The 25,050-nt window shown below is 44.4% G+C and overlaps 1 protein-coding gene across 1 annotated transcript in view; it reads right to left on the minus strand.

Annotated features, from left to right (window-relative positions):
* Nucleotides 1–25,050, minus strand: part of GABBR2 (gamma-aminobutyric acid type B receptor subunit 2) — a 375,844-nt gene that overhangs the window by 165,758 nt on the left and 185,036 nt on the right. Inside the window, exon 5 of the mRNA XM_059070981.2 lies at nucleotides 9,967–10,032. Coding sequence (XP_058926964.1) covers nucleotides 9,967–10,032 — 66 coding nt within the window. The remainder of the gene's footprint in view (nucleotides 1–9,966; nucleotides 10,033–25,050) is intronic.

Here is a 25,050-nt window from a genome sequence, read left to right on the forward strand (position 1 = left end):
GGGTGTTAAAGTCCCCCATTATAATTGTGTTACTGTCGATTTCCCCTTTTAAGGCTGTTAGTATTTGCCTTATGTATTGAGGTGCTCCTATGTTGGGTGCATAAATATTTACAATTGTTATATCTTCTTCATGGATCGATCCCTTGATCATTATGTAGTGTCCTTCTTTGTCTCTTGTAACAGTCTTTATTTTAAAGTCTATTTTGTCTGATATGAGAATTGCTACTCCAGCTTTCTTCTGATTTCCATTTGCATGGAATATCTTTTTCCATCCCCTTACTTTCAGTCTGTATGTGTCCCTAGGTCTGAAGTGGGTCTCTTGTAGACAGCATATATATGGGTCTTGTTTTTGTATCCATTCAGCCAGTCTGTGTCTTTTGGTGGGAGCATTTAATCCATTTACATTTAAGGTAATTATCGATATGTATGTTCCTATTACCATTTACTTAATTGTTTCGGGTTGTTCTTGTAGGTCTTTTCCTTCTCTTGTGTTTCTTGCCTAGAGAAGTTCCTTTAGGATTTGTTGTAGAGCTGGTTTGGTGGTGCTGAACTCTCTCAGCTTTTGCTTGTCTGTAAAGGTTTTAATTTCTCCATCAAATCTGAATGAGATCCTTGCTGGGTAGAGTAGTCTTGGTTGTAGGTTTTTTTCCTTCATCACTTTAAATATGTCCTGCCACTCCCTTCTGGCTTGTAGAGTTTCTGCTGAAAGATCAGATGTTAATCTTATGGGGATTCCCTTGTGTGTTATTTGTTGTTTTTCCCTTGCTGCTTTTAATATGTTTTCTTTGTATTTAATTTTTGACAGTTTGATTACTATGTGTCTTGGCGTGTTTCTCTTTGGGTTTATCCTGTATGGAACTCTCTGTGCTTCCTGGACTTGATTGACTATTTCCTTTCCTATATTAGGGAAGTTTTCAACTATAATCTCTTCAAATATTTTCTCAGTCCCTTTCTTTTTCTCTTCTTCTTCTGGGACCCCTATAATTCGAATGTTGGTGCGTTTAATGTTGTCCCAGAGGTCTCTGAGACTGTCCTCAGTTCTTTTCATTCTTTTTTCTTTCTTCTGCTCTGCATTAGTTATTTCCACTATTTTATCTTCCAGGTCACTTATCCGTCCTTCTGCCTCAGTTATTCTGCTATTGATCCCATCTAGAGTATTTTTTATTTCATTTATTGTGTTGCTCATCGTTTCTTGCTTCCTCTTTATTTCTTCTAGGTCCCTGTTAACTGTTTCTTGCAAATTGTCTATTCTATTTCCAAGATTTTGCATCATCTTCACCATCATTATTCTAAATTCTCTTTCAGGTAGATTGGCTATTACCTCTTCATCTGTTAGGTCTGGTGTGTTTTTATCTTGCTCCTTCATCTGTTGTGTGTTTTTCTGTCTTCTCATTTCGCTTATCTTACTGTGTTTGGGGTCTCCTTTTTGCACGCTGCAGGTTCGTAGTTCCTGTTGTTTTTGGTGGCTGTCCCCAGTGGCTAAGGTTGGTTCAGTGGGTTGAGCAGATTCCCTGGTTGGGGGGACTAGTGCCTCTGTTCTGGTGGATGAGGCTGGATCTTGTCTTTCTGGTGGGCAGGTCCTCGTCTGGTGGTGTGTTTGGGGATGTTGGTAACCTTATTATGATTTTAGGCAGCCTCTCTGCTAATGGATGGGGCTGTAGACCTGTCTTGCTCTTTGTTGGGGATAGGGTGTCCAGCACTGTTCTTTGCTGGTCCTTGAGCGAAGCTGGGTCTTGGTGTTGAGATGGAGATCTCTGGGAGATTTTCGCCGTCTGATATTACGTGGAGCTGGGAGGTCTCTTGTGGACTAGTGTCTTGAGGTTGGTTCTCCCACCTCAGGGACACCGCCCTGGTGCCTGGCTGGGGCGCCAAGAACCTTTAATCCACACGGCTTAAAATAAAAGGTAGAATAAATAGAAAGGAAAGAAAAGGAAGGAAGGAGGGAGGGAGGGAAGGAAGGAAGAAAGGAAGGAAGAAATGAAGGAAGGAAGCAAGAAAGGAAGGAAGGAAGGTGCAGAGGAAGAAAGGGAGGAAGGAAGAGAGGAAGGGAGGAAAGAAGGGGGGAAGGAAGGAAGAAAGGAGGAAAGGAGGGAAGAAAGGAAGGAATAAAGGAAGAAAGAAAGGGAGAAGACAGAGTAGTATAAAGTATAGTTATTAAAATAAAAAATAATTATTAAGAAGAAAAATTTCCTTTAAAAAAAAAACAAAACAGAAAAATGGGTCGGTCTAACCCTAGGACAAATGGTGAAAGCAAAGCTATACAGACAAAATCTCACACAGCAGCACACACATACACACTCACAAAAAGAAAAAAAAGGGGGAAATAATAGTATATCTTGCTCCCAAAGTCCACCTCCTCAACTTGGGATGATTCGTTGTCTATTCAGGTTTTCAACAGATGCAGGGCACTTAAAGTTGATTGTGGAGCTTTAATCCGCCGCTTCTGAGGCTGCTCGGAGAGACCTCCCCCTCTCCTCTCTGTTCGCACAGCTCCTGGGGTTCAGCTTTGGACTTGGTCCCGCCTCTGCGTGTAGGTTGTCCGAGGGCGGCTGCCCTTCGCTCAGACAGGACGATGTTAAAGGAGCAGTTGATTCGGGGGCTCCAGCTCACTCAGGCTGGGGGAAGGGAGTGGCACGGGGGCGGGGCGAGTCCGCGGCGGCAGAGGCCGACGTGACGCTGCACAGGCCCAAGGCGCGCCGTGCGTTCTCCCGGGGAAGCTGTCCCTGGATCCCGGGACCCCGGCAGTGGCGGACTGCACGGGCTCCCGGGAGGGCCGGTGTGGAGAGTGACCTGTGCTCACACACAGGCCTCTTGGTGGTGGCAGCAGCAACCTTAGCGTCCCACACCCGTCTCTACTGTCCGTGCCGACAGCCGCGGCTCGCGCCCGTTTCTGGAGTTCCTCTACGCGGTGCTCTTAATCCCCTCACCTCACACCCGAGGAAGCAAAGAGGCAAGAAAAAGTCTCTTGTCTCTTCGGCAGCTCCGCGCCCGCTTCTGGGGCTCCTTTAAGCGGCGCACTTAATCCCCTCTCCTCGCGCCCAGGCAGCAAAGAGGGAGGAAAAGGTCTCTTGCCTCTTCGGCAGCTCCAGACTTCTCCCGAACTCCCTCCCGGCCAGCCGTGGCGCACTAGCCCCCTTCAAGCTGTCTTCACTCTGCCAACTCCAGACCTTTCCCTGGGATCCGACTGAAGCCCGAGCCTCAGCTCCCGGCCCCGCCCGCCCCGGCGGGCGAGCAGACAAGCCTCTCGGGCTGGTGAGTGCCGGTCGGCACCGATCCTCTGCGGGAATCTCTCCGCTTTGCCCTCCGCACCCCTGTGGCTGAGCTGTCCTCCGCGGCTCCGGAGCTTCCCCCTCCGGCGCCCGCAGTCTCCGCCCGCGAAGGGACCTCTAGTGTGTGGGAGTCTTTCCTCCTTCACGGCTCCCTCCCACTGGCGTAGGTCCCGTCCCTATTCTTTTGTCCCTGTTTATTCTTTTTTCTTTTGCCCTACCCAGATATGTGGGGAGTTTCTTGCCTTTTTGGAGGTCTGAGGTCTTCTGCCAGCGTTCTGTGGGTGTTCTATAGGAGTAGTTCCACGTGTAGATGTATTTCTGATGTCTCTGTGAGGAGGAAGGAGATCTACGCGTCTTACTCTTCCGCCATCTTTAAGCCGTCTCTCTCAGACAGAAGCAGAAATCCCAGTTGGTGTCATTGCTGGCAGTCGGGATGCGGATTGGGCTGGCTCACATCTTCTTCCTGGCGGAGGGCAGAGGAGCCACGGCCCAGAACCAGGCTTCCCGGCTCCCTCAGCCTGGCAGCTCGGCTTCCGCCGGCGGCTTCAGTGTACTGGCCTCTTCGGACCTCGTTCAAGGCGCTGCTGGGTTGCCTTGCGGACGAGAGACGCTCACCTAGCTCTACCTTTCCCGCCCGCCGCCGGAGTTCTGGCTACTGAGACAATGGAGTTACCATGGAAAACCAGAATATTAGTCAATTTTGATGAAGATAAAATTTTTTCTACTGATCTTTTGAAAAAAGAAAAAAGACTATAGTCAAGTAGCACTAGATTCTCTGCCACATACCAGCTGGGTAACGCTGGCACACAACTCCTTGGACCTTGCTTTTCTCATCTATAGCCTGTGGAAAGCAAAGCCCATCTCACTGGGTTGGTGTAGGAATTAAATGAGGTAATATATGAACAAAAAGCAACCTAATCAAAAAATGGGCAGAAGATCTAAATAGACATTTCTGCAAAGACGACATACAGATGGCCAATAGACACATGAAAAGACGCTCAACATCGCTAATTATTAGAGAAATGAAAATCAAAATTACAGTGAGATATCACCTCACACTGGTTAGAATGGCCATCATTAAAAAGTCTAGAAATAATACATGCTGGAGAGGGTGTGGAGAAAATGGAACCCTCCTACACTGTTGGTGGGAATGTAAATTGGTGCAGCCACTATGGAAAACAATATGGAGGTTCCTTAAGAAACTAAAAATAGAGTTGCCATATGATCCTGCAATCCCACTTCTGGGCATATATCTGGAAATGGCAAAAACTCTAATTTGAAAAGATACATGCATCCCAATGTTCACAGCAGCACTATTTACAATAGCCAAGACATGGAAGCAACCTAAGTGTCCATCGACAGATGAATGGATAAAGAAGATGTGATACATATATATACAGTGGAATACTTCTCAGCCATAAAAAAGAATGAAATAATGCCATTTGCAGCAACATGGATGGACCTAGAGATTATCATACTAAGTGAAATAAGTCAGACAAAGACAAATACTATGATATCATTTATATGTGGAATCTGAAACATGATACAAATGAACTTATTTACAAAACAGAAACAGACTCACAGACATAGAAAATAAACTTATGGTTACCAAAGGGGAAAGGGGGGGAGGGATAAATTGGGAGTTTGGGATTAGCAGATATCAATTACTATATATAAAATAGATAAACAACAAGATCCTACTGTATAGCACAGGGAACTATATTCAATATCCTATAATAAACCAAAATGGAAAAGAATATGAAAAGGAGTATACATCTGAATCACTTTGCTGTACACCAGAAAGTAACACAACATTGTAAATCAACTCTACTTCAATAAAAAAGAAATAATAAACGAGGTAATATGTATACCATGCCTGTGGCCAACACTATGTGCGGGAACATTTTGGCTGCTCCTTTTCATGCCATTCTCTGTTCCATAATTCATGGCTTTACTCTGAAAATTAGCCACTCCTATGGGCCATGCACAGTGATACTTTTGGGCATGGCCCAAACACCAAATGGCCCCAGACTGGCCGAAACACCAAATGGCCACAGACTATTGTTCTTGGAGTTTCTAATCTACTTTTGATGGCTTTGTCTCCTTTCTAGCTGTCAGGTCTAGGCTGTCACTTTCACTGTCATTAAATCCCTCTCCTCACTCTGAATTTGCTGCTTTTAAACTGCTATGGAAAGCAGGGAGTGTTAAATGTATGTGCAGAAAAAAGTACAGAGCACAGGCTTTGAGTGAGGGTCTAAAAGGCTCTCCTACAAGGGAGGGAGACTGGGCTTAAATATAGCATACAGTGTCTAAAGCAACTTCAGATAGGCCTCTGGGCCTCCATTCTGGTATTCCCACATTCAGAAGGGCTGAGATTGTTGGACATGTGAGCTTTAAGAAGCTGCTGGTATCTTTGTCTGTCTCCTTTGCCAAATAGGGAGTTCCTGGAGGGTGGTGTCTGCTCTTTCCAGGATCCCCAGTGCTTAGCACAGTGCCCGGTGTACAGAGGGCACCCAATAAATGGTTGTAGAGTGACTGACTGAACACATTTTCAATTTACTTGGTCACCTTGGTTTTCATTGTTTTTTTTTTTTTGCGATACGCGGGCCTCTCACTGTTGTGGCCTCTCCCATTGCGGAGCACAGGCTCCGGACGCACAGGCTCAGCGGCCATGGCTCACGGGCCCAGCCGCTCCGCGGCATGTGGGATCTTCCCGGACCGGGGCACGAACCCGAGTCCCCTGCATCGGCAGGCAGATTCTCAACCACTGCGCCACCAGGGAAGCCCCTCATTGTTTTCGTCTCTAGTAGGAATGTGGTCTCAGGACCTGTGGCCACCAAATGGGCCCTACCAGGTGATGATGGGCAGTCTTGAGCTCATGTTCTTCAGTCCCATGAACGACTCTGTTCTCATTAGCTGCAGACAGGTAGCCATGATGTAATTTAAAAATCCAATTTCCTCTTTTTATTGTTTCCTTTTGCCTCCTCACTTCCTCAGGCAATAAGGATATTTCCCTTTTATAGGCATTTCATAACCATAATAGTAATAAATCCTCACATCAATAAAGCAGTTAACAGCTGGGATGACAGTCACCCTTCGGTGGCCTTGTTTAAGCCTCTCGACAATCCTATGAGGCAAATAAGACAGGGGTCATTGCTTCCATTTTAGAGGTGAGGCAGCTGGGGGCTGGAGTTGTAAAGTGGCCTGCTTGAGGTCACACAGCTGGCAGAACTAAAACCAGAACCCAGGTCAGAGTGCTTGAGAATTTAGAATAGACCACCAAAGAAGGAGGAGAAGACAAAAGCGACAGGCCATGCTCGTCCTTTGCTGGAACCCAAATGAACGTTTTGCCACAGGGCTATAAATAGTCCTTGCATTTGCTGGAGACTACTCTCCCCTTGGGTGGCAGGTCCAATCTCAAGAACATGCAGTAACATGCTGCAAAGTTTGCACTGCAGCATTTGGATGGCAAAGACGCGGCTGTCTCCATCCCATTGTGCTCTGACCCTGACATGGGAGGAGAGGTTTGCTCCCTGGGTCTCTGCTCCCTCTGTCACACGCCAGAGTTTTGATTCAGTGTGAGGACACTGAGAAGACTCTCCTCAGGACCTTCCAGGCCTGCCAGAAAAACTCCTTCCTAACCAGATAAGACTGACAGTCCTGACAGGCAATCTATCTGACGGTCTGACACACGGAATAAACCCCCAGCCAAAAACTTCTGAGAAACCACTCAAGTGAATAAAGCAGCCAGCAAAGACTCTAAGAAAAAGTCCATCTGAAGATACCCAAAGTCCAAGAGGAAGAAGAAAGTGGATGAGATGGTGGGATGATGTCCCGTGCTGTGTGAAAGGCAAGCAGCCTGGGGCTTTGGGTCAACAGGAAGACAGTCATGCCGTCTGTTCTGAAATGGAAACCACGCTGCTGGAAATGCCACTCAGAAAATAACCGCAGTGCACAGCATGGAGGGAAATCACAGCCATGCCTCGGCTTAGGGTTTGGCTCAAATCAGAACAGGAGGGGACCTCCCTGGTGGTCCAGTGGGTAAGACTCTGTGCTCCCAATGCAGGGGGCCCAGGTTCAATCACTGGTCGGGGAACTAGATCCCGCATGCATGCCGCACCTAAGAAGTCCACATGCCACAACCAAGAGCCTGCATGCTGCAACTAAAAGAAGATCCCTCCTGCTGCAACTAAAAGATCCTGTGTGCTAAAACTAAGACCCAGTGAAGCCAAGATAAATAAATAAATAAATAAATACTAAAAACAAATGGAAAAAATAGGAGGTCTGTCTGCATTTTGTACAAACAGGAGATGGCCAATACTCAGTGTGGCAACTTCACAGATCATTTTTATTAATTTACTTTTCCTTAGTTGATCGATAATCACCCACCATGTGTGCCAGCTGTTTGCAAGGCCTTGGGGATATGTAGGGGTAAAAAACAGCTTCTTCTCTAAAAAGTTATGTCTTCTAATTGGAGCATTATTTTCCTTTTTTAAATGGGCCATTTCTGGACCTTAGATGGTAACATGCAAAGTATTATGAGTTTTGAAATAAAATGTATTAAATCAATTTGCTCCATTTTTTCCAATTTTTCTCATGTTCCTCCTTAGATTTTCATACGGAAATACTCCTTAATTACCCTTAACTGAGACACAGGATGCTTAACACAATCTAGGAAAGTCCATCAGTTAGTAAATTCATCAGCCCAATGGTGGTCCATTCCATCCTCAGAGACCTTACATAAACAAATAAAAATGGTTGCTGACATTTGCTGAGGGTTCACTGTACGTCAGGGACTATGCAAGGTGTTTTTGTTCATTTAAGCTCCACAACAATCCTATGAGACAGGTGTTATTATTATCCTCACTTTACAGATGAGAAAACTGAGGTTCAGAAAGTGTCAACAAGCCCAAATTCAGATACTAAGCTGCAGACCAGTAGTTCAAGCCCAAGCAGACTGACTCCTGAGCACTAAGCTTCACTCAGCGTCCCCTGAAATGTCAGCCTATAGCTTCTCCTTCCTCCCTGCTATTTTGAAAGGTGATCAGGCAGTTCCCACTTTGCTCCTGAGCCTTCATAAGGAAATATCCCTGGGTGACTATGGTTTCTGGTCGCTGCTATCTCCTTACTCCTGGCCTCTTTTCAGTTTCTGCATCTCTCCTGAAAAGGGGCACCAGGAGCTGAGCAGGGTACCCCAGGTGGGGTCTCTCCAGCAGAGAGCAGAGGGACGACCCTCCCTAGTTGTGGACATGCAGCCAGAGGTCACCTCAGCTCCCTGGAAGCTGTGCTCACGCTGGTTACTCACGGTAACCTTGAAGTCAACTGAGACTCCAAAGTCTCTTTTGTTCTAAATGCACAGTACTCCTCAGCTATGCCTCTATCATCTTGGACACAGGCAGCCCAATTTGTTCTAATATAACCTTATATTAGGACTATTAGATTTAGTCTTCCTGATTTAATCAAACATTCCAGCTTGTTAAGGTTCTTTGCACCCTGGCTATCTTCCAACATATTTCACAACTTCTAAAATTCCTATAAGCCTATTTTTATAATCTCATCCAAGTTACTGAAAAAACGTCAAAGAAAACAGAGGCCTGTGGCCCATCACTATAGACTGCACCTAGAAGAACCTCAGTCTAAGAGGAGGAGCTATTGGGTAGACAATTCATGTAACTAGGCTCTCATTCTGTTGATTTCTCTCCTGACCCTGAGGTGGAGGAGGGTGAGCCAGGGCATCAAAATGGAAAGACAGGGCTTCCCTGGTGGCGCAGTGGTTGAGAGTCCGCCTGCCGATGCAGGGGACACGGGTTCGTGCCCTGGTCTGGGAAGATCCCGCATGCCGCAGAGCGGCTGGGCCCGTGAGCCACGGCTGTTGAGCCTGCATGTCCGGAGCCTGTGCTCCGCAATGGGAGAGGCCACAACAGTGAGAGGCCCATGTACCGCAAAAAAATAATAATAATAAAATAAAATAAAATAAAAAATGGAAAGACATAGTCCCTGTGTTAGACCTCTTACATATGCTCAGGTTAGAATATCATGTGGAGAAAAGAGGATTTGATTGGGAATCAGATGAATGAGGATGGAGCCCTGGTTCTGCCATAAAACATCCCTTGGACAAGCTTCTCCACCTCTCTGGGCTTCTAGCTCCTCATCTGTAAAGCAAGGGTAACAATAGTAGCTTCACACGGTTATTGGAAAGATTAAGTGAGATAAGGTTTAAGAATGTACTTTGTCACCTATCACACACCAGACAATTAAAAGGATTCAGTGGTAGATACTGAACAGTTGATGGTCTGTGCTAAACCTGAGACTCTGAGCCTTGCTTACAGGGCAGGAAGGGGTCTGAAGCCTCCCGGTCTCACCCTGGAATCTGGTGTCTCCCTCTGTGTGGTGCACACAGCACTGCTCCATTAAGCAAGGCTGGGTGGAGGAGACTTAAAACTAGCTGGCAGCGCTGAGGCAATGGTAAGACAGTAGGTTTGGTAAACTGAGATTCCTGGTTCCTCCTACAACTGCACTGTTCTGAGTCCTGGGGTTTTAGCTCCCCGGAAAGACGAAAAGAGCAGTGAGAAAAACACTTCTGCTTCCAACACCCCAGACTCCGGTCCACTCAAGGACCATCAGTGACACTGAATGCAAGAAAATGCTTCGTGAACCTCCCCAAAGACATCCATGACACAACCAAAGTGTTACTTACACAACAGAACACTTTTGCTGCCATATTCTGGTCAAACTGGCCAAGGATGATCCGCACGTCGTTGCCCTGTGGACAGAAGGACACGGATGTGAAGGTGAGCATGTGATCGGCAAAGCCCAGAGGGCTTGAGGCAGTGGGCAGGGATCATTCACATGCCCCAGGCTCCCCAGCAAGAGCTCTGCCTGAGGGGGTGCGCAGGGCAAAACCTCACCCCCCAGCCCAGCCCAGCCTGGATCTCCGGCTCTCTCTGGGCCCAGCTTTCCTTCAGCTACTGCTGCTGGCCCTGCCTGGTCTCGTGGGTAAACCCTGGGGCAAGTCTGAATGGGCTGGAGGCTAAAGGCTCTGAGGGGCCTCATTGTCTCCACTGCTCTCCTCCAACAACGGCAGGCAAACGCTCTGGGGCACTGAGACAGCATCTACTCTCTGTCCTCACTCTACACATAGGGAAACTGAGGCCAGAGGAGAGAAAGGAACTTCTAAGGTCCCCAGGGGAGTTGGCAGCAGAAACAAGTTCCCAGCCAACACCCCCCCCCCTCTAGTATTCTAGACTTTTCCACCTTTCTGGAGTCCACAGAGCTTCCCAATTAAGAAGATTCAGAGTCTCTTTGAGTTCTCAGCTTTGTTCAAATCTCAGCTCCATTTGGGTGGCCTCAAGAGGCTCCTTTTCCCATCTTAGCCTCAATTTCCTCATCTGCAAAATGCAGATAATGGCAGTACTTAGAGGGCTGCTGAGAGGACTAAATGAGATAATCCTCATAGAGTGCTTAACATAGTTCCTGACACAGAGTAAACACCCAGCTAGAATTAGTGTTTTATAACCTTCTCCCAACCTATTCTTCTCCCTTTATTTCAAAGGAAAATCTATATTTAAAAACTCTGTAAGTGGTTATTTATTATCTTAATATCTCAATATGGTTAATAGGTATATATTGCACCATGGGTCCTACGACTCATTTATTCATTCAACAAACATTTACTGAGTGTCTGCCTGAGGCTCCCTCCTGGGTCAGGGTAAGGGGTTCTTGGTTGCTTTCTAGGGGAAGGGACTCTGCCCTGCCCCCATACAGAACAGGCAGAGGAGGATGTACAGGTGGCCTCCAGGAGACCAGCCAGGCCCCAGCCCACACGCTTGCTCCCCATCCCAGCCCTGCCCTCCGCACTGACACTCAGCCCTGCAGGTGGTGCTACCTTCCTGCCATTTACCCCATCCTTTCCAGCAAGGCTCAAGGCTCTTTGATGCATAAAGAAGAGAAACATCCCTTTAAAGATCAGTTTTTAGCATCTTTCAAAATTGGAAAGTGCTGACTGGGAGGCCATTTTACTCATCATGTACTTTAGCAAAATAAAAAAGACTTGGATTCTAAAATCACCCTTCGTTTGCAAGCAAGAATGGAAAGAAGAAAAAAAATTTTCCTCTGAAAGGACTTTAAAAGGTCATTAACAGAGAAGTTGGAGGAAGGCAAGCCTTTGTCATCACCATGGCTGCAATGCTATAGAAAGTTATAAGCTGCTTCTGTTCTGTGGCCATACTCCTGGGCCCACTCCAGGGTCTTTCTGCTTGTTTGTTGAATTTTTTATAGCATTTCTTGCTGCCAACAGTATTCACCTACCCATATCTATATCCATATCCATATCCATCCATCCATCCAGCAAACATTTATGGAGCATCTACTTTGTGCCAAGCCCTGTGTTGCTAAACATGGTATAGTAGAAACAGCTTATTGGATTTTGGAGTCAGAGACCTTGGTTCACATCCCAGCTCCAGCGCTGACCAGCTACATGACCCTGGGTCTTAATGTCCTGGAACCTCAATTTCCTCATCTCTGAAATGGGGATAATATTCCCTACCTGACCTGGTGGTTGTAGGATTCATGATAATGAAACCCACCCACTGGTTTCCACGGTGCTCTCTCCTGGCTCCCTCCTGCCTCCTGGTCATTCCTGCTCAGACTCTCAATCAGCTCCTCATCTTTCTGTCCATATCCCTAATGCTGGTGTTCCATACAGTTCTGCCCTCATCACTCTCCCTGGGCAATCTCATTCATGGCCCAGCCACAACTCCCCTCTGAGCATTGCGGACTCCCAAGTCTCTCTCCCCAGCCCAGACTTTTCTCCAGTTGCCCTCTGGACACCTCCGCTTGGATTCTCTCAACATGCCCCAAGTTGAACTCATCATCATTCCCAACATGCCTACTTCCTCCTCCTGTACTGTCCATCTCTAGAATGGTGTTGTCAACCTCCTACTCCCTAAGATCATAAACTTGGGAGCCATTCTAGATTCACTCCTCTCCTTATCTTAGCCATAACCATGGCCTGTTGGTTCTGTCTGCTCACTAGCTTCCTGAATCGCCCCCATGCCTCCAGCTCCATTGCCCTGGGTTTAGCCACCATCACTCCCTACGTGGTGAACCTCTACAGCCTCCCAGCTGGATCCCTGCCTTTAGTCCTGCTCCATCCACCCAGTCTCCAGAAAGCACACAAGGGGATCATTCCAAGATTCAAATCTGGGCTTCCCTGGTGGCACAGCGGTTGAGAGTCTGCCTGCCGATGCAGGGGACGCGGGTTCGTGTCCGGTCCGGGAAGATCCCACATGCCGTGGAGCGGCTGGGCCCGTGAGCCATGGCCGCTGAGCCTGCGCGTCTGGAGCCTGTGCTCCGCAACAGGAGAGGCCACAATGGTGAGAGGTCCGCGTACAGCAAAAAAAAAAAAAAAAAAAAAAAAAGAAAAAAGAAAAAAAAAAGATTCATATCTGATGATGTAAAATCTTTCCATGGCTCCTGGAGCTTTACAGATCAAACTCTGAGCTCCTTAGAACATTCCAAATTCTTTACCAACTCACTCCTGCTCATTTCTCTAATCACATTTTTTGCTACTCCTCCACAGCAGGGAGAATGAACTACCTGCAGTTCTCTTAAATGGTCTGCTAGTCACTCCTTCATTAATTCACTCATTCATTCATTCACTTTCTCACTCTGTCCCCTTTCTTTCTTTCTACAAGTTCATTCATCCAGAATGTCATTCCCTCCCACCCTACACGCTCTGCCCGGAGAGCTGCTACTCCCCCTTCCTGCCTTAGCTCAGGCACTCCTACTCTGAGAAACCATCTCTGTCCCATTAGGCTTGGTGGTCATTTGCTCCTCTGTGGGCCCAGAGCACTCTGTGCTTCCCTCTATCATGGCCTGAGTCTACTTGTTTGTTTTCCCCATTGGACTGAGGATAACTTGATTCATCTCTGGGTCGCCAGCTCCCAGAACAAGGCATGACACATGTATCAATAAATAGGTATTAAATGTGTGATTAAGTGAATGAATGCTGTGTGAAGCAAAAGCACAATGCCTGGCCCACATTGGTTATTCAATATATGCTGGTTATTATCATCAACTGCACTAATATCCTGCTAGCCTAGGGCCTAGGTACTGGTTGGGTTCACTATGTTCATTTCTTGAATGGACCGAGGGACCCGCATCTTCATGGTTGACCACCTGACCACCTGCTAACATAAATAAACAGCTCTGCCACTTGTGCACCATTTAGTGTCTCTGATGCCATGACAACCAAGTTGCACTGACTGCTTGGTTCTATGCTCCCAAACTGTTAGGACTGGATGGGGCCCAAGGGATCGCTGATCTAGTTAACCCCTTCCCAGAGAGGCAAAAATTTTTCCCAAATCCAGCACAGCACCCCAAAACCAGCAATCTTGCCTTGGTGTCCCCTGACCATCAGAGGGTCCTGGAGAAAGAGTCTATCCAGGGCCAGGTTGTGCCTGATGCAGGAAGCTATTCACACCCACTCTGACTCTAGACAGTGAGTAAGAGGGGCAAGATGCTGCAAAGCCTGGGAGAAAAGAGGACGAGCCAGCACTCAGTGCAGGTGCAGCCTGGATCCCAGGGTAGGAAGAGGATAACGGGAAATATGACTGGACTGGGATCCTTAGGGGGCCCTTGAGAGCAGCATAAAGAGTTTAAGGTGTTTCTCAAAATGGGATATGTGTACTCCCAGGGCAGAGGAGTTCTCCTGAGAGTATGAAAAGTGTGGCTATACCTGGTTCTTCTTTCTGGAGTAGCAATTTATTGGAAGATTCAGGGGTGAAGGGAAAGATTTTGGATCAGGGGAATCTTAAAAGTTTTTAACACACCCACACTCTCACAAAAGTTCCAGAATCACACTTTTCAATGTTGCATAACTTGTATGTTTCCCTTAAAATCCAGAGAGAGGAAAGAGATTTTGTGTTGGCAGTGGACCCTGCTTCTGGCCAAGCCCGCCCACCTCCCTACCAGGGATATCAGTGCACTCTCCTCTATAGCTTGGGGGCAGTTGAAGGAGTGCCAGGGGTAGGGGAGGACAGCCATGACCATCTCTGAGGATGACGGTGCAGAATGGTACTGTGATGTTAAGAGCTGGAACGTGGCAGAGGGCAGGGTCTCAAAAATCCCTGCCATGGACTCTTGGCTCTGCAGGGGGCCACCTGGAGTGAAAGTAGATGTCCCAAGATCACAAAAATGACAGCTTCTTCTTAGAGGGCTAGATCTAAGGTAATGGATGGTAGCAGAGACCCATGTTCACACCCTCAACAGGCCACACCCATGGGGGGCAAACATGGAAGGGAACAGCCATGGGGCGGGAGGCTTTGGGAGGGGTGCTCAGTCCAAACCCTGGGTGGGTTTCCCTTCCTCTTTCCTGGCCCCTCTCATCTGTTGTCTAGGACCTCTTTGTCTCTGGGGCCCTTAAAGGGAGCTAAAATCTCACATACAAAAAATGACACTTAAGAAGGATGACTCAATTCAAAGCACTAGTATATAACGTTACCCCACTTTACAGGGGCTACTACAAGAGTCAAAATAATTGACAGCTCCCGAGCTCTTTCTAGCCACTGCCCTAGGAGGTAGTTGCTATAATTATGCCCACTCTGGATAGTTTCATGAGCAAACTGAGGCCCAAAGACTTAAGCAACTTTCCTAGGCACAGCAGATGCTGTTGGTCCTGCTGGATCCCCTCCTTGGGGCTAGTGCACCCAACCCAGCTGCAGCAATGGTGGGCTGCCACCAGCTCCCTCCCTTCTCTGGAGAACTTCCCTCAGCCAAGGGGAGCTTCCTGGCCCTAGAAGGCCATGTTGTGCCCCACATCCCATAGCAGCCAGTGACTAATTCACATGGGTAGAAAACTCCAGCCCCCTTGCTGAAAGGTGGGACCAGCTCTGTGGTGCAGACTGTGCTCCAGAGATCCACTGAGGCCAGGTTAACTCCAGCCAAAATGCATTCTGGCCTAGCTCCCCTCTTGCCTTATCCTGCTTCTCTCCCCTTCTCCTGAGCCCACTCTCAATAAATCTCTTTCACAAGAATCCCAGGCTCTGTTTCTAGGGAGTTCAACCTAAGACACCAGGTCACAGGGATAAGAAGTGGTGACTTTGGCCTCAACCCAATGAGGGTCTGGCCCCAGAGCCCAAGCATTTGACCACTCACTTCTATATATTACCTCCCACGCTGAGAAGGCCTACCCCACCAGGCCTGGGCTGCTGGGGCTCAGTACCCAGTCTGCAGCAATGACTCATGGAGAAAAGTCCTATGGATTTTGAAGTCAAAGGACCTGAGCAGCAAATGTAACCCTGAGACATTAAGATAGCTGATGTGCATTTAAAAGAGCAGGAAAGCAGAAGGCAACCCATCTTGCTTCCCTGTGACAGCAGTGTGGGGTCCTGCTAGAAGATCAAGGTTTACCCTGACACTGACCTCCTGCCATCTCTGCATCTGTCTCAGCCTACGTGTAATAGCTTCCTGGTTTCCTACAGATGCACAATACCCCACTCCCCCACTGGGCTGCTGAAAAATCAAATGAAACCATGTTCAATGTTGTAGAAGGGGTAAGGTGCAATGAGCCCAAAGGTGGCTGAGCTATTAGAGGCCGGCCATGATGCAGGCTGGGAGGCCCCTGACCTGGAGCAATGGGCACTGGTGAAGTGGTGAGAAGCCCAGCCCTTCTCCTACTCCCCCACTTTGGTCGTGAGACCTGGGGTAAGCCTGAGAGGGTTAGCATAGATGTTTTCTAAAGTCCCTCTTGGCTCTGACAGACTGCTTCCACACCCAGAATGAGTATTCTCTTTTATTTAGCTAAAATTAGTCTTTCTTAGGCTTTTTTTTTTTTTCTTCTCCAGAAGTGTCCCTAAAAGCAGAGAAGAAGGAGACATATACTCTTAAGGACGGGAGTGAAAAAGGGTACAGTCCATAGCAGCCCACTGGCAAAGCATGGCATTTCTTTAAAGTTTATTATTTTATCTTGAAAATTCATGTATATTTAGCCTTCCAATAACATATCTATGTTTATCTTAAGATAAAAATAATGCTTTTTCTTCCCATGTCACTGAGCAAAACTGGTCTGCTGGGAAGATGCACTACATTTATTCTGTAGCTTTGCATCCCCTCAGGGTGCTGTTATGAACCTCAGGTTCATGCAGTCAGGCTGGATTCCTAGCCCATGGGGGGTGGGTAATTCCCACTAGGACTTTCCCATGAAGCAAAGTGGGGAACAGTGCCCCCCAAGACCTATCTTTGTGGTCTTCCTGTGATAGAATAATGGCTCCCCAAAGATCTCCATGTTCTAATCCCTGGAACCTGTGAATATGCTGTGTGACATGGCAAGGGGGAATTAACATTGCAGATGGAATTAAGGTTGCTAATCAGCTGATTTATAAAATAGGGAGATTTTCTTGGATTCTGAATCCTGAATGATGGGTTGGGGGCTGCTCCACGGAAGGCCAATAAAGCAACTGAAATTGATAGGCACAGAGTAAAGGGACAAAGCAAATGATTAAATAGTTAATCCCACTAAGAATCATAAGTAAAAGAAAAAAGTATGGGAGACCCTTGTAAGTGAATAATCACTCAAGAAAGCAGGATTGCCTAGCAACAAAACCATGCAATAGAACCATGAGACATGCCCCAAAACAATAAAAAAATGGTGGAATGAGAGCCACATCCTGCCCAGGGAGGTCAGTAAGTTAATGACTCCTAGGACATGCTCCTCTGTGCACACTAAAAACAAAAATATAGGCAACGTTGAACCAGAGTCTGGCGTGGCACAACCATCTGGCTAACAGGGTCTTGGTGCTCCAAACGGGTGTCAGGCCTGTGCCTCTAAGGTGGGAGAGTCGAGTTCAGGACACTGGTCCACCAGAGACCTCCCGGCTCCACATAATATCAAATGGCGAAAGCTCTCCCAGAGATCTCCATCTCAATGTTAATATCCAGCTCTACTCAACGACCAGCAAGCTACAGTGCTGGAAACCCTATGCCAAACAACTAGCAAGACAGGAACACAACCCCACCCATTAGCAGAGAGGCTGCCGAAAATCATAATAAGGTCACAGACACCCCAAAACACACCACCGGACACGGTCCTGCCCACCAGAAAGACAAGATCCAGCCTCATCCACCAGAACACAGGCACCAGTCCCCTACACCAGGAAGCCTACACAACCCACTGAACCAACCTTAGCCACTGGGGGCAGACACCAAAAACAAAGGGAACTACGAACCTGCAGCCAGCAAAAAGGAGACCCCAAACACAATAAGTTAAGCAAAATGAGAAGACAGAGAAACACACAGCAGATGAAGGAGCAAGGCAAAAACCCACAAGACCAAACAAATGAAGAGGAAATATGCAGTCTACCTGAAAAAGAATTCAGAATAATGATAGTAAAGATGATCCAAAATTGTGGAAATAGAAAGGAGAAAATACAAGAAACGTTTAACAAGGACCTAGAAGAACTAAAGAGCAAACAAACAATGATGAACAACACAATAAATGAAATTAGAATCAATAGTAGAATAACAGAGGCAGAAGAACCTGGAAGATAAAATAGTGGAAATAACTACCGCAGAGCAGAATAAAGAAAAAAGAATGAAAAGATTTGAGGACAGTTTCAGAGGCGACTGGGACAACATTAAACACACCAATATTAGAATTATAGGGGTCCCAGAAGGAGAAGAGAAAAAGAAAGGGACTGAGAAAGTATTTGAAGACATTATACTTGAAAACTTCCCTAATATGGGAAAGAAAATAGTCAAGCCGAGGAAGCACAGAGAGTCCCATACAGGATAAAACAAGGAGAAACACGCCAAGACACATATTAATCAAACTAGCAAACGTTAAATACAAAGAAAACATATTAAAAGTAGCAAGGGAAAATCAACAAATAACATACAAGGGAATCCCCATAAGGTGAACAGCTGATCTTTCAGCAGAAACTCTGCAAGCCAGAAGGGAGTGGCAGGACATATTTAAAGTGATAAAGGGGAAAAACCTACAACCAAGATTACTCTACCCAGCAAGGATCTCATTCAGATTCGACGGATAAATTAAAACCTTTACAGACAAGCAAAAGCTAAGAGAATTCAGCACCACCAAGCCAGCTTTACAAATGCTAAAGGAACTTCTCTAGGCAGGAAACACAGCAGAAGGAAAAGGCCTACAATAACAAACCCAAAACAATTAAGAATACGGTAATAGGAACATATATATCAATAACTAGCTTAAATGTAAATGGATTAAATGCTCCAACCAAAAGACATAGACTGGTGGAATGGATACAAAAACAAGACCCGTATTTATGCTGCCTATAAGAGACCCACTTCAGACCTAGGGACACATACAGACTGAAAGTGAGGGGATGGAAAAAGATATTCCATGCAAATGGAAATCAAAACAACACTGGAGTAGCAATTCTCATAGCAGACAAAATAGGCTTTAAAATAAAGACGATTACAAGAGACAAAGAAGGACACTACATAATGATCAAGGGATCAATCCAAGAAGAAGATATAACAATTGTAAATATTTATGCACCCAACACAGGAGCACCTCAATACATAAGGCAAATGCTAACAGCCATAAAAGAGGAAATCGACAGTAACACAATTATAGTAGGGGACTTCAACACCCCACTTTCACCAATGGGCAGATCATCCAAAATGAAAATAAATAAGGAAACACAAGCTTTAAATGACACATTAAACAAGATGGACTTAATTGATATTTATAGGACATTCCATCCAAAACCAACAGAATACGCCTTCTTAAGTGCTCATGGAATATTCTCCAGGATAGACCATATCTTGGGTCACAAATCAAGCCTTGGTAAATTTAAGAAAATTGAAATCATATTACATATCTTTTCCAACCACAATCCTATAGGCTAGATATCAATTACAGGAAATAATCTGTAAAAAATACAAACACATGGAGGCTAAATAATACACAACTAAATAACCAAGAGACCACTGAAGAAATCAAAGAGGAAATCAAAAAATACCTAGACACAAATGACAATGAAAACATGACAATCCAAAACCTATGGGATGCAGCAAAAGCAGTTCTAAGAGGGAAGTTTATAGCAATATAATCCTACCTCAAGAAACAAGAAATATCTCAAATAAACAACCTAACCTTACACCTAAAATAATTAGAGAAAGAAGAACAAAAAACCCCCAAACGTAGCAGAAGGAAAGAAAGCATAAAGATCAGATCAGAAATAAATAAATGAAAAATAAATGAAGGAAACAATAGCTAAGATCAGTAAAACTAAAAGCCGGTTCTTTGAGAAGATAAACAAAATTGATGAACCACTAGGCAGACTCATCAAGAAAAAAAGGGAGAAGACTCAAATCTATAGAATTAGAAATGAAAAAGGAGAAGTAACAACTGACACTGCAGAAATACAAAGGATTGTGAGAGACTACTACAAGTAACTATATGTCAATAACATAGATAACCTGGAAGAAACGGACAAATTCTTAGAAAAGCACAACCTTCTGAGACTGAACCAGGAAGAAATAGAAAATACAAACAGACCAATCACAAGCACTGAAATTGAAACTGTGATTAAAAATCTTCCAACAAACAAAAGCCCAGGACTAGATGGCTTCACAGGCAAATTCTATCAAACATTTAGAGAAGAGCTAGCACCTATCCTTCTCAAACTCTTCCAAAATATAGCAGAGGGAGGAACACTCCCAAACTCATTCTATGAGGCCACCATCACCCTGATACCAAAACCATACAAAGATCACAAAGAAAGAAAACTATAGGCCAATATCACTGATGAACATAGATGTAAAAATCCTCAACAAATTACTAGCACACAGAATCCAACAGCACATTAAAAGGATCATACACCATGACTAAGTGGGGTTTATCCCAGGAATGCAAGGATTCTTCAATATATGTAAATCAATCAATGTGATACACCATATTAACAAATTAAAGGAGAAAAATCATATTATCATCTCAATAGATGCAGAAAAAGCTTTCAACAAAATTCAACACCCATCTATGATAAAAACCCTCCAGAAAGTAGCCATAGAGGGAACTTACCTCAACATAGTAAAAGCCATATATGACAAACCCAGAGCCAACATCGTTCTCAATGGTGAAAAACTGAAACCATTTCCTCTAAGATCAGGAACAAGACAAGGTTGTCCACTCTCACCACTATTATTCAACATAGTTTTGGAACTTTTAGGCACAGCAATCAGAGAAGAAAAAGAAATAAAAGGAATCCAAATTGGAAAAGAAGAAGTAAAGCTGTCACTGTTTGCAGATGACATGATACTATACATAGAGAATCCTAAAGATGCTACCAGAAAACTACTAGAGCTAATCAATGAATTTGGCAAAGTAGCAGGATACAAAATTAATGCACAGAAATCTCTTGCATTCCTATACACTAATGATGAAAAATCTGAATGAGAAATTAAGGAAACACTGTCATTTACCACTGCAATAAAAAGAATAAAATATCTAGGAATAAACCTATTTAAGGAGACAAAAGACTTGTATGCAGAAAACTGTAAGACACTGATGAAAGCAATTAAAGATGATACAAATAGGTGGAGAAATATACCATGTTCTTGGATTGGAAGAATCAACATTGTGAAAATGACTATACTACCCAAAGCAATCTACCGATTCAATGCAATCCCTATCAAATTACCACTGGCATTTTTTACAGAACTAGAACAAAAAATTTCACAATTTGTATGGAAACACAAAAGACCCCGAATAGCCAAAGCAATCTTGAGAACGAGAAATGGAGCTGGAGGAATTAGGCTCCCTGACTTCAGACTCTACTACAAGGCTACAGTAATCAAGACAATATGGTACTGGCACAAAAACAGAAATATAGATCAATGGAACAGGATAGAGAGCCCAGAGATAAACCCACACACATATGGTCACCTTATCTTTGATAAAGGAGGGAAGGATATACAGTGGAGAAAAGACAGCCTCTTCAATAAGTGGTGCTGGGAAAACTGGACAGCTACATGTAAAAGTATGAAATTAGAACAATCCCTAACACCACACACAAAAATAAACTCAAAATGGGTTAAAGACCTAAATGTAAGGCCAGACACTATCAAACTCTTAGAGGAAAACATAGGCAGAACACTATACGACATAAATCACAGCAAGATCCTTTTTGACCCATCTCCTAGAGAAATGGAAATAAAAACACAAATAAACAAATGGGACCTAATGAAACTTAAAAGCTTTTGCACAGCAAAGGATACCATAAACAAGACCAAAAGACAACCCTCAGAATGGGAGAAAATATTTGCAAATGAAGCAACTGACAAAGGATTAATTTCCAAAATTTATAAGCAACTCATGCAGCTCAATAACAAAAAAACAAACAACCCAATCCAAAAATGGGCAGAAGAACTAAATAGACATTTCTCCAAAGAAGATATACAGATTGCTAACAAACACATGAAAGAATGCTCAACCTCATTAATCATTAGAGAAATGCAAATCAAAACTACAATGAGATATCATCTCACACCGGTCAGATTGGCCATCATCAAAAACTCTAGAAACAATAAATGCTGGAGAGGGTGTGGAGAAAAGGGAACCCTCTTGCACTGCTGGTGGGAATGTAAATTGATACAGCCGCTATGGAGAACAGTATGGAGGTTCCTTAAAAAACTACAAATAGAACTACCATACGACCCAGCAATCCCACTACTGGGAATATACCCTGAGAAAACTATAATTCAGAAAGACTCATGTACCAAAATGTTCATTGCAGCTCTATTTACAATAGCCAGGACATGGAAGCAACCTAAGTGTCCATCAACAGATGAATGGATAAAGAAGATGTGGCACATATATACAATGGAATACTACTCAGCCATAAAAAGAAATGAAACTGAGTTATTTATAATGAGGTGGATGGACCTGGAGTCTGTCATACAGAGTGAAGTAAGTCAGAAGGAGAAAAACAAATACCGTATGCTAACACATATATATGGACTCTAAGGGAAAAAAATGTCATGAAGAGGTTAGTGGTAGGACGGGAATAAAACACAGACTCACTCGAGCATGGACTTGAGGATATGGGGAGGGGGAGGGGTGGGCTGTGACGAAGTGGGGGAGTGGCAGGGACATATATACACTATCAAATGTAAATTAGATAGCTGGTGGGAAGCTGCTGCATAGCACAGGGAGATCACCTCTGTGCTGTGTGACCGCCTGGGGGGGTGGGATAGGGAGGGTGGGAGAGAGGGTGATGCAAGAGGGAGGAGATGTGGGAGCATGTGTGTATGTATAACTGATTTAGTTTGTTGTAGAGGGAAAACTAACACACTATTGTAAAACAATTATACTCCAATAAAGATGTTAAAAAAAAAATAAAAAAAAAAAAAAAAAAAAAAAAAAAAAAAAAAAAAAAAAAGATGATACAAACAGATGGAGAGATATACCATGTTCTTGGATTGGAGGATTCAACATTGTGAAAATGACTCTACTACCCAAAGCAATCTACAGCTTCAATGCAATCCCTATGAAACTACCACTGGCATTTTTCTCAGAACTAGAATAAAAAATTTCACAATCTGTATGGAAACACAAAAGACCCTGAATAGCCAAAGCAATATTGAGAAAGAAAAACGGAGCTGGAGGAATCAGGCTCCCTGACTTCAGACTATACTACAAAGCTACAGTAGTCAAGACAGTACAGTACTGGCACAAAAACAGATATATAGATCTATGGAACAGGATAGAAAGCCCAGAGATAAACCCATGCACATATGGTCACCTTATTTTTGATAAAGGAGGCAAGAATATACAATGGAGGAAAGACAGCCTCTTCAATAAGTGGTGCTGGGAAAACTGGACAGCTACAAGTAAAAGAATGAAATTAGAACACTCCCTAACACCATACAGAAAAATAAACTCAGAATGGATTAAAGACCTAAATGTAAGGCCAGACACTATAAAACTCTTGCAGGAAAACATAGGCAGAACAGTCTATGACATAAATCACAGCAAGATCCTTTTTGACCTACCTTCTAGAGAAATATAAACATAAAGCATAAACAAGATGAAAAGACAACCCTCAGAATGGGAGAAAATATTTGCAAATGAAGCAATTGACAAAGGATTAATCTCTAAAATTTACAAGCAGCTCATGCAGCTCAATATCAAAAAAAACAACCCAATCCAAAAATGGGCAGAAGACCTAAATAGACATTTCTCCAAAGAAGATAAACAGATTCCCAACAAACACATGAAAGGATGCCCAACATCACTAATCATTAGAGAAATGCAAATCCAAACTACAATGAGGTATCACCTCACACTGGTCAGAATGGCCATCATCAAAAAATCTAGAAACAATAAATGCTGGAGAGGGTGTGGAGAAAAGGGAACCCTCTTGCACTGTTGGTAGGAATGTAAATTGATACAGGCACTATGGAGAACAGTATCGAGGTTTCTTAAAAAAATAAAAATAGAAGTACCATATGACCCAGCAATCCCACTACTGGGCATATATCCTGAGGAAACCATAATTCAAAAAGAGACATGTACCACAGTGTTCACTGCAGCACTATTTACAATAGCCAGGACATGGAAGCAACCTAAGTGTCCATCGAGAAATGAATGGATAAAGAAGATGTGGCACATATCAATGGAATATTACTCAGCCATAAAAAGAAACGAAATTGAGTTATTTGTAGTGAGGTGGATGGACCTGGAGTCTGTCATACAGAGTGAAGTAAGTCAGAAAGAGAAAAACGAATACCGTACGGTAACACATATATATGGAATCTAAAAAAAAAAAAAAATCGTTCTGAAGAACCTAGGGGCAGGACAGGAATAAAGATGCAGAGGTAGAAAATGGACTTGAGGACATAGGGAGCTGGGACGAAGTGAGAGAGTGGCAAGGACATATACACACTACCAAATGTAAAATTGATAGCTAATGGGATGCAGCCACATAGCACAGGGAGATCAGCTCGGTGCTTTGTGACCACCTTGAGGGGTGGGACTGGGAGGGTGGGAGGGAGACGCAAGAGGGAGGAGATATGGGGATGTATGTATATGTATAGCTGATTCACTTTGTTATAAAGCAGAAACTAACACACCATTGTAAAGCAATTACACTCCAATAAAAATGTTAAATATATATATATATGAAAAAGATGACATTATACTGAAACCTGAGATAATCTACCATAGTTTAGTATATTTTACCGCCTTTTTGCTCATTTTCATAGCACCACGACAGTCCCAGTTTGACCATGTAGGAGAAGAAAACTCCCTTACCTGACGTGGAGGAGGAAGTGATGATGGAAGCCTGACATCTACTCAAGAACGAGGAAGATGGGGGCCTTCCTCACCTCCCCACTTTTTCTTTGATTATAAAACCTTGGCCACTAAGTTCTCGTCATGGCACTCCCTTGCCTTCCTGCTTGTATCTCTCACAGAGCTCTGTACTAATAAACTCTTTCCTTACCTGTCATTCTGCCTCTTGTTGAATTCTTTCTATGCCTAGACAGAAGAACCTATGCTCTACTGAGGCCTGGAATGCATTCTGTGGTTTCAAAATGAACAGAGGCGCACATCTGGAGCCTGGCGCTCACCCCCATAAAGCCTGCTGCTTCAGTGTGGGCATCATGGGAATACTCAGGGCTCTTCGAGGGATGGCCTCCCAGCCCAGACTGGCAACAGTTAACATTAAAGGCCCCTGACTGAAACAGGCCCAGAGTGAGCTTAAAGGCCTGGGGTCTTCATCACACAGAGATGGTTTTA

Source organism: Kogia breviceps, chromosome 8, assembly GCF_026419965.1.
Source record: "Kogia breviceps isolate mKogBre1 chromosome 8, mKogBre1 haplotype 1, whole genome shotgun sequence".
NCBI classification, from domain to species: Eukaryota; Metazoa; Chordata; class Mammalia; order Artiodactyla; family Physeteridae; genus Kogia; species Kogia breviceps.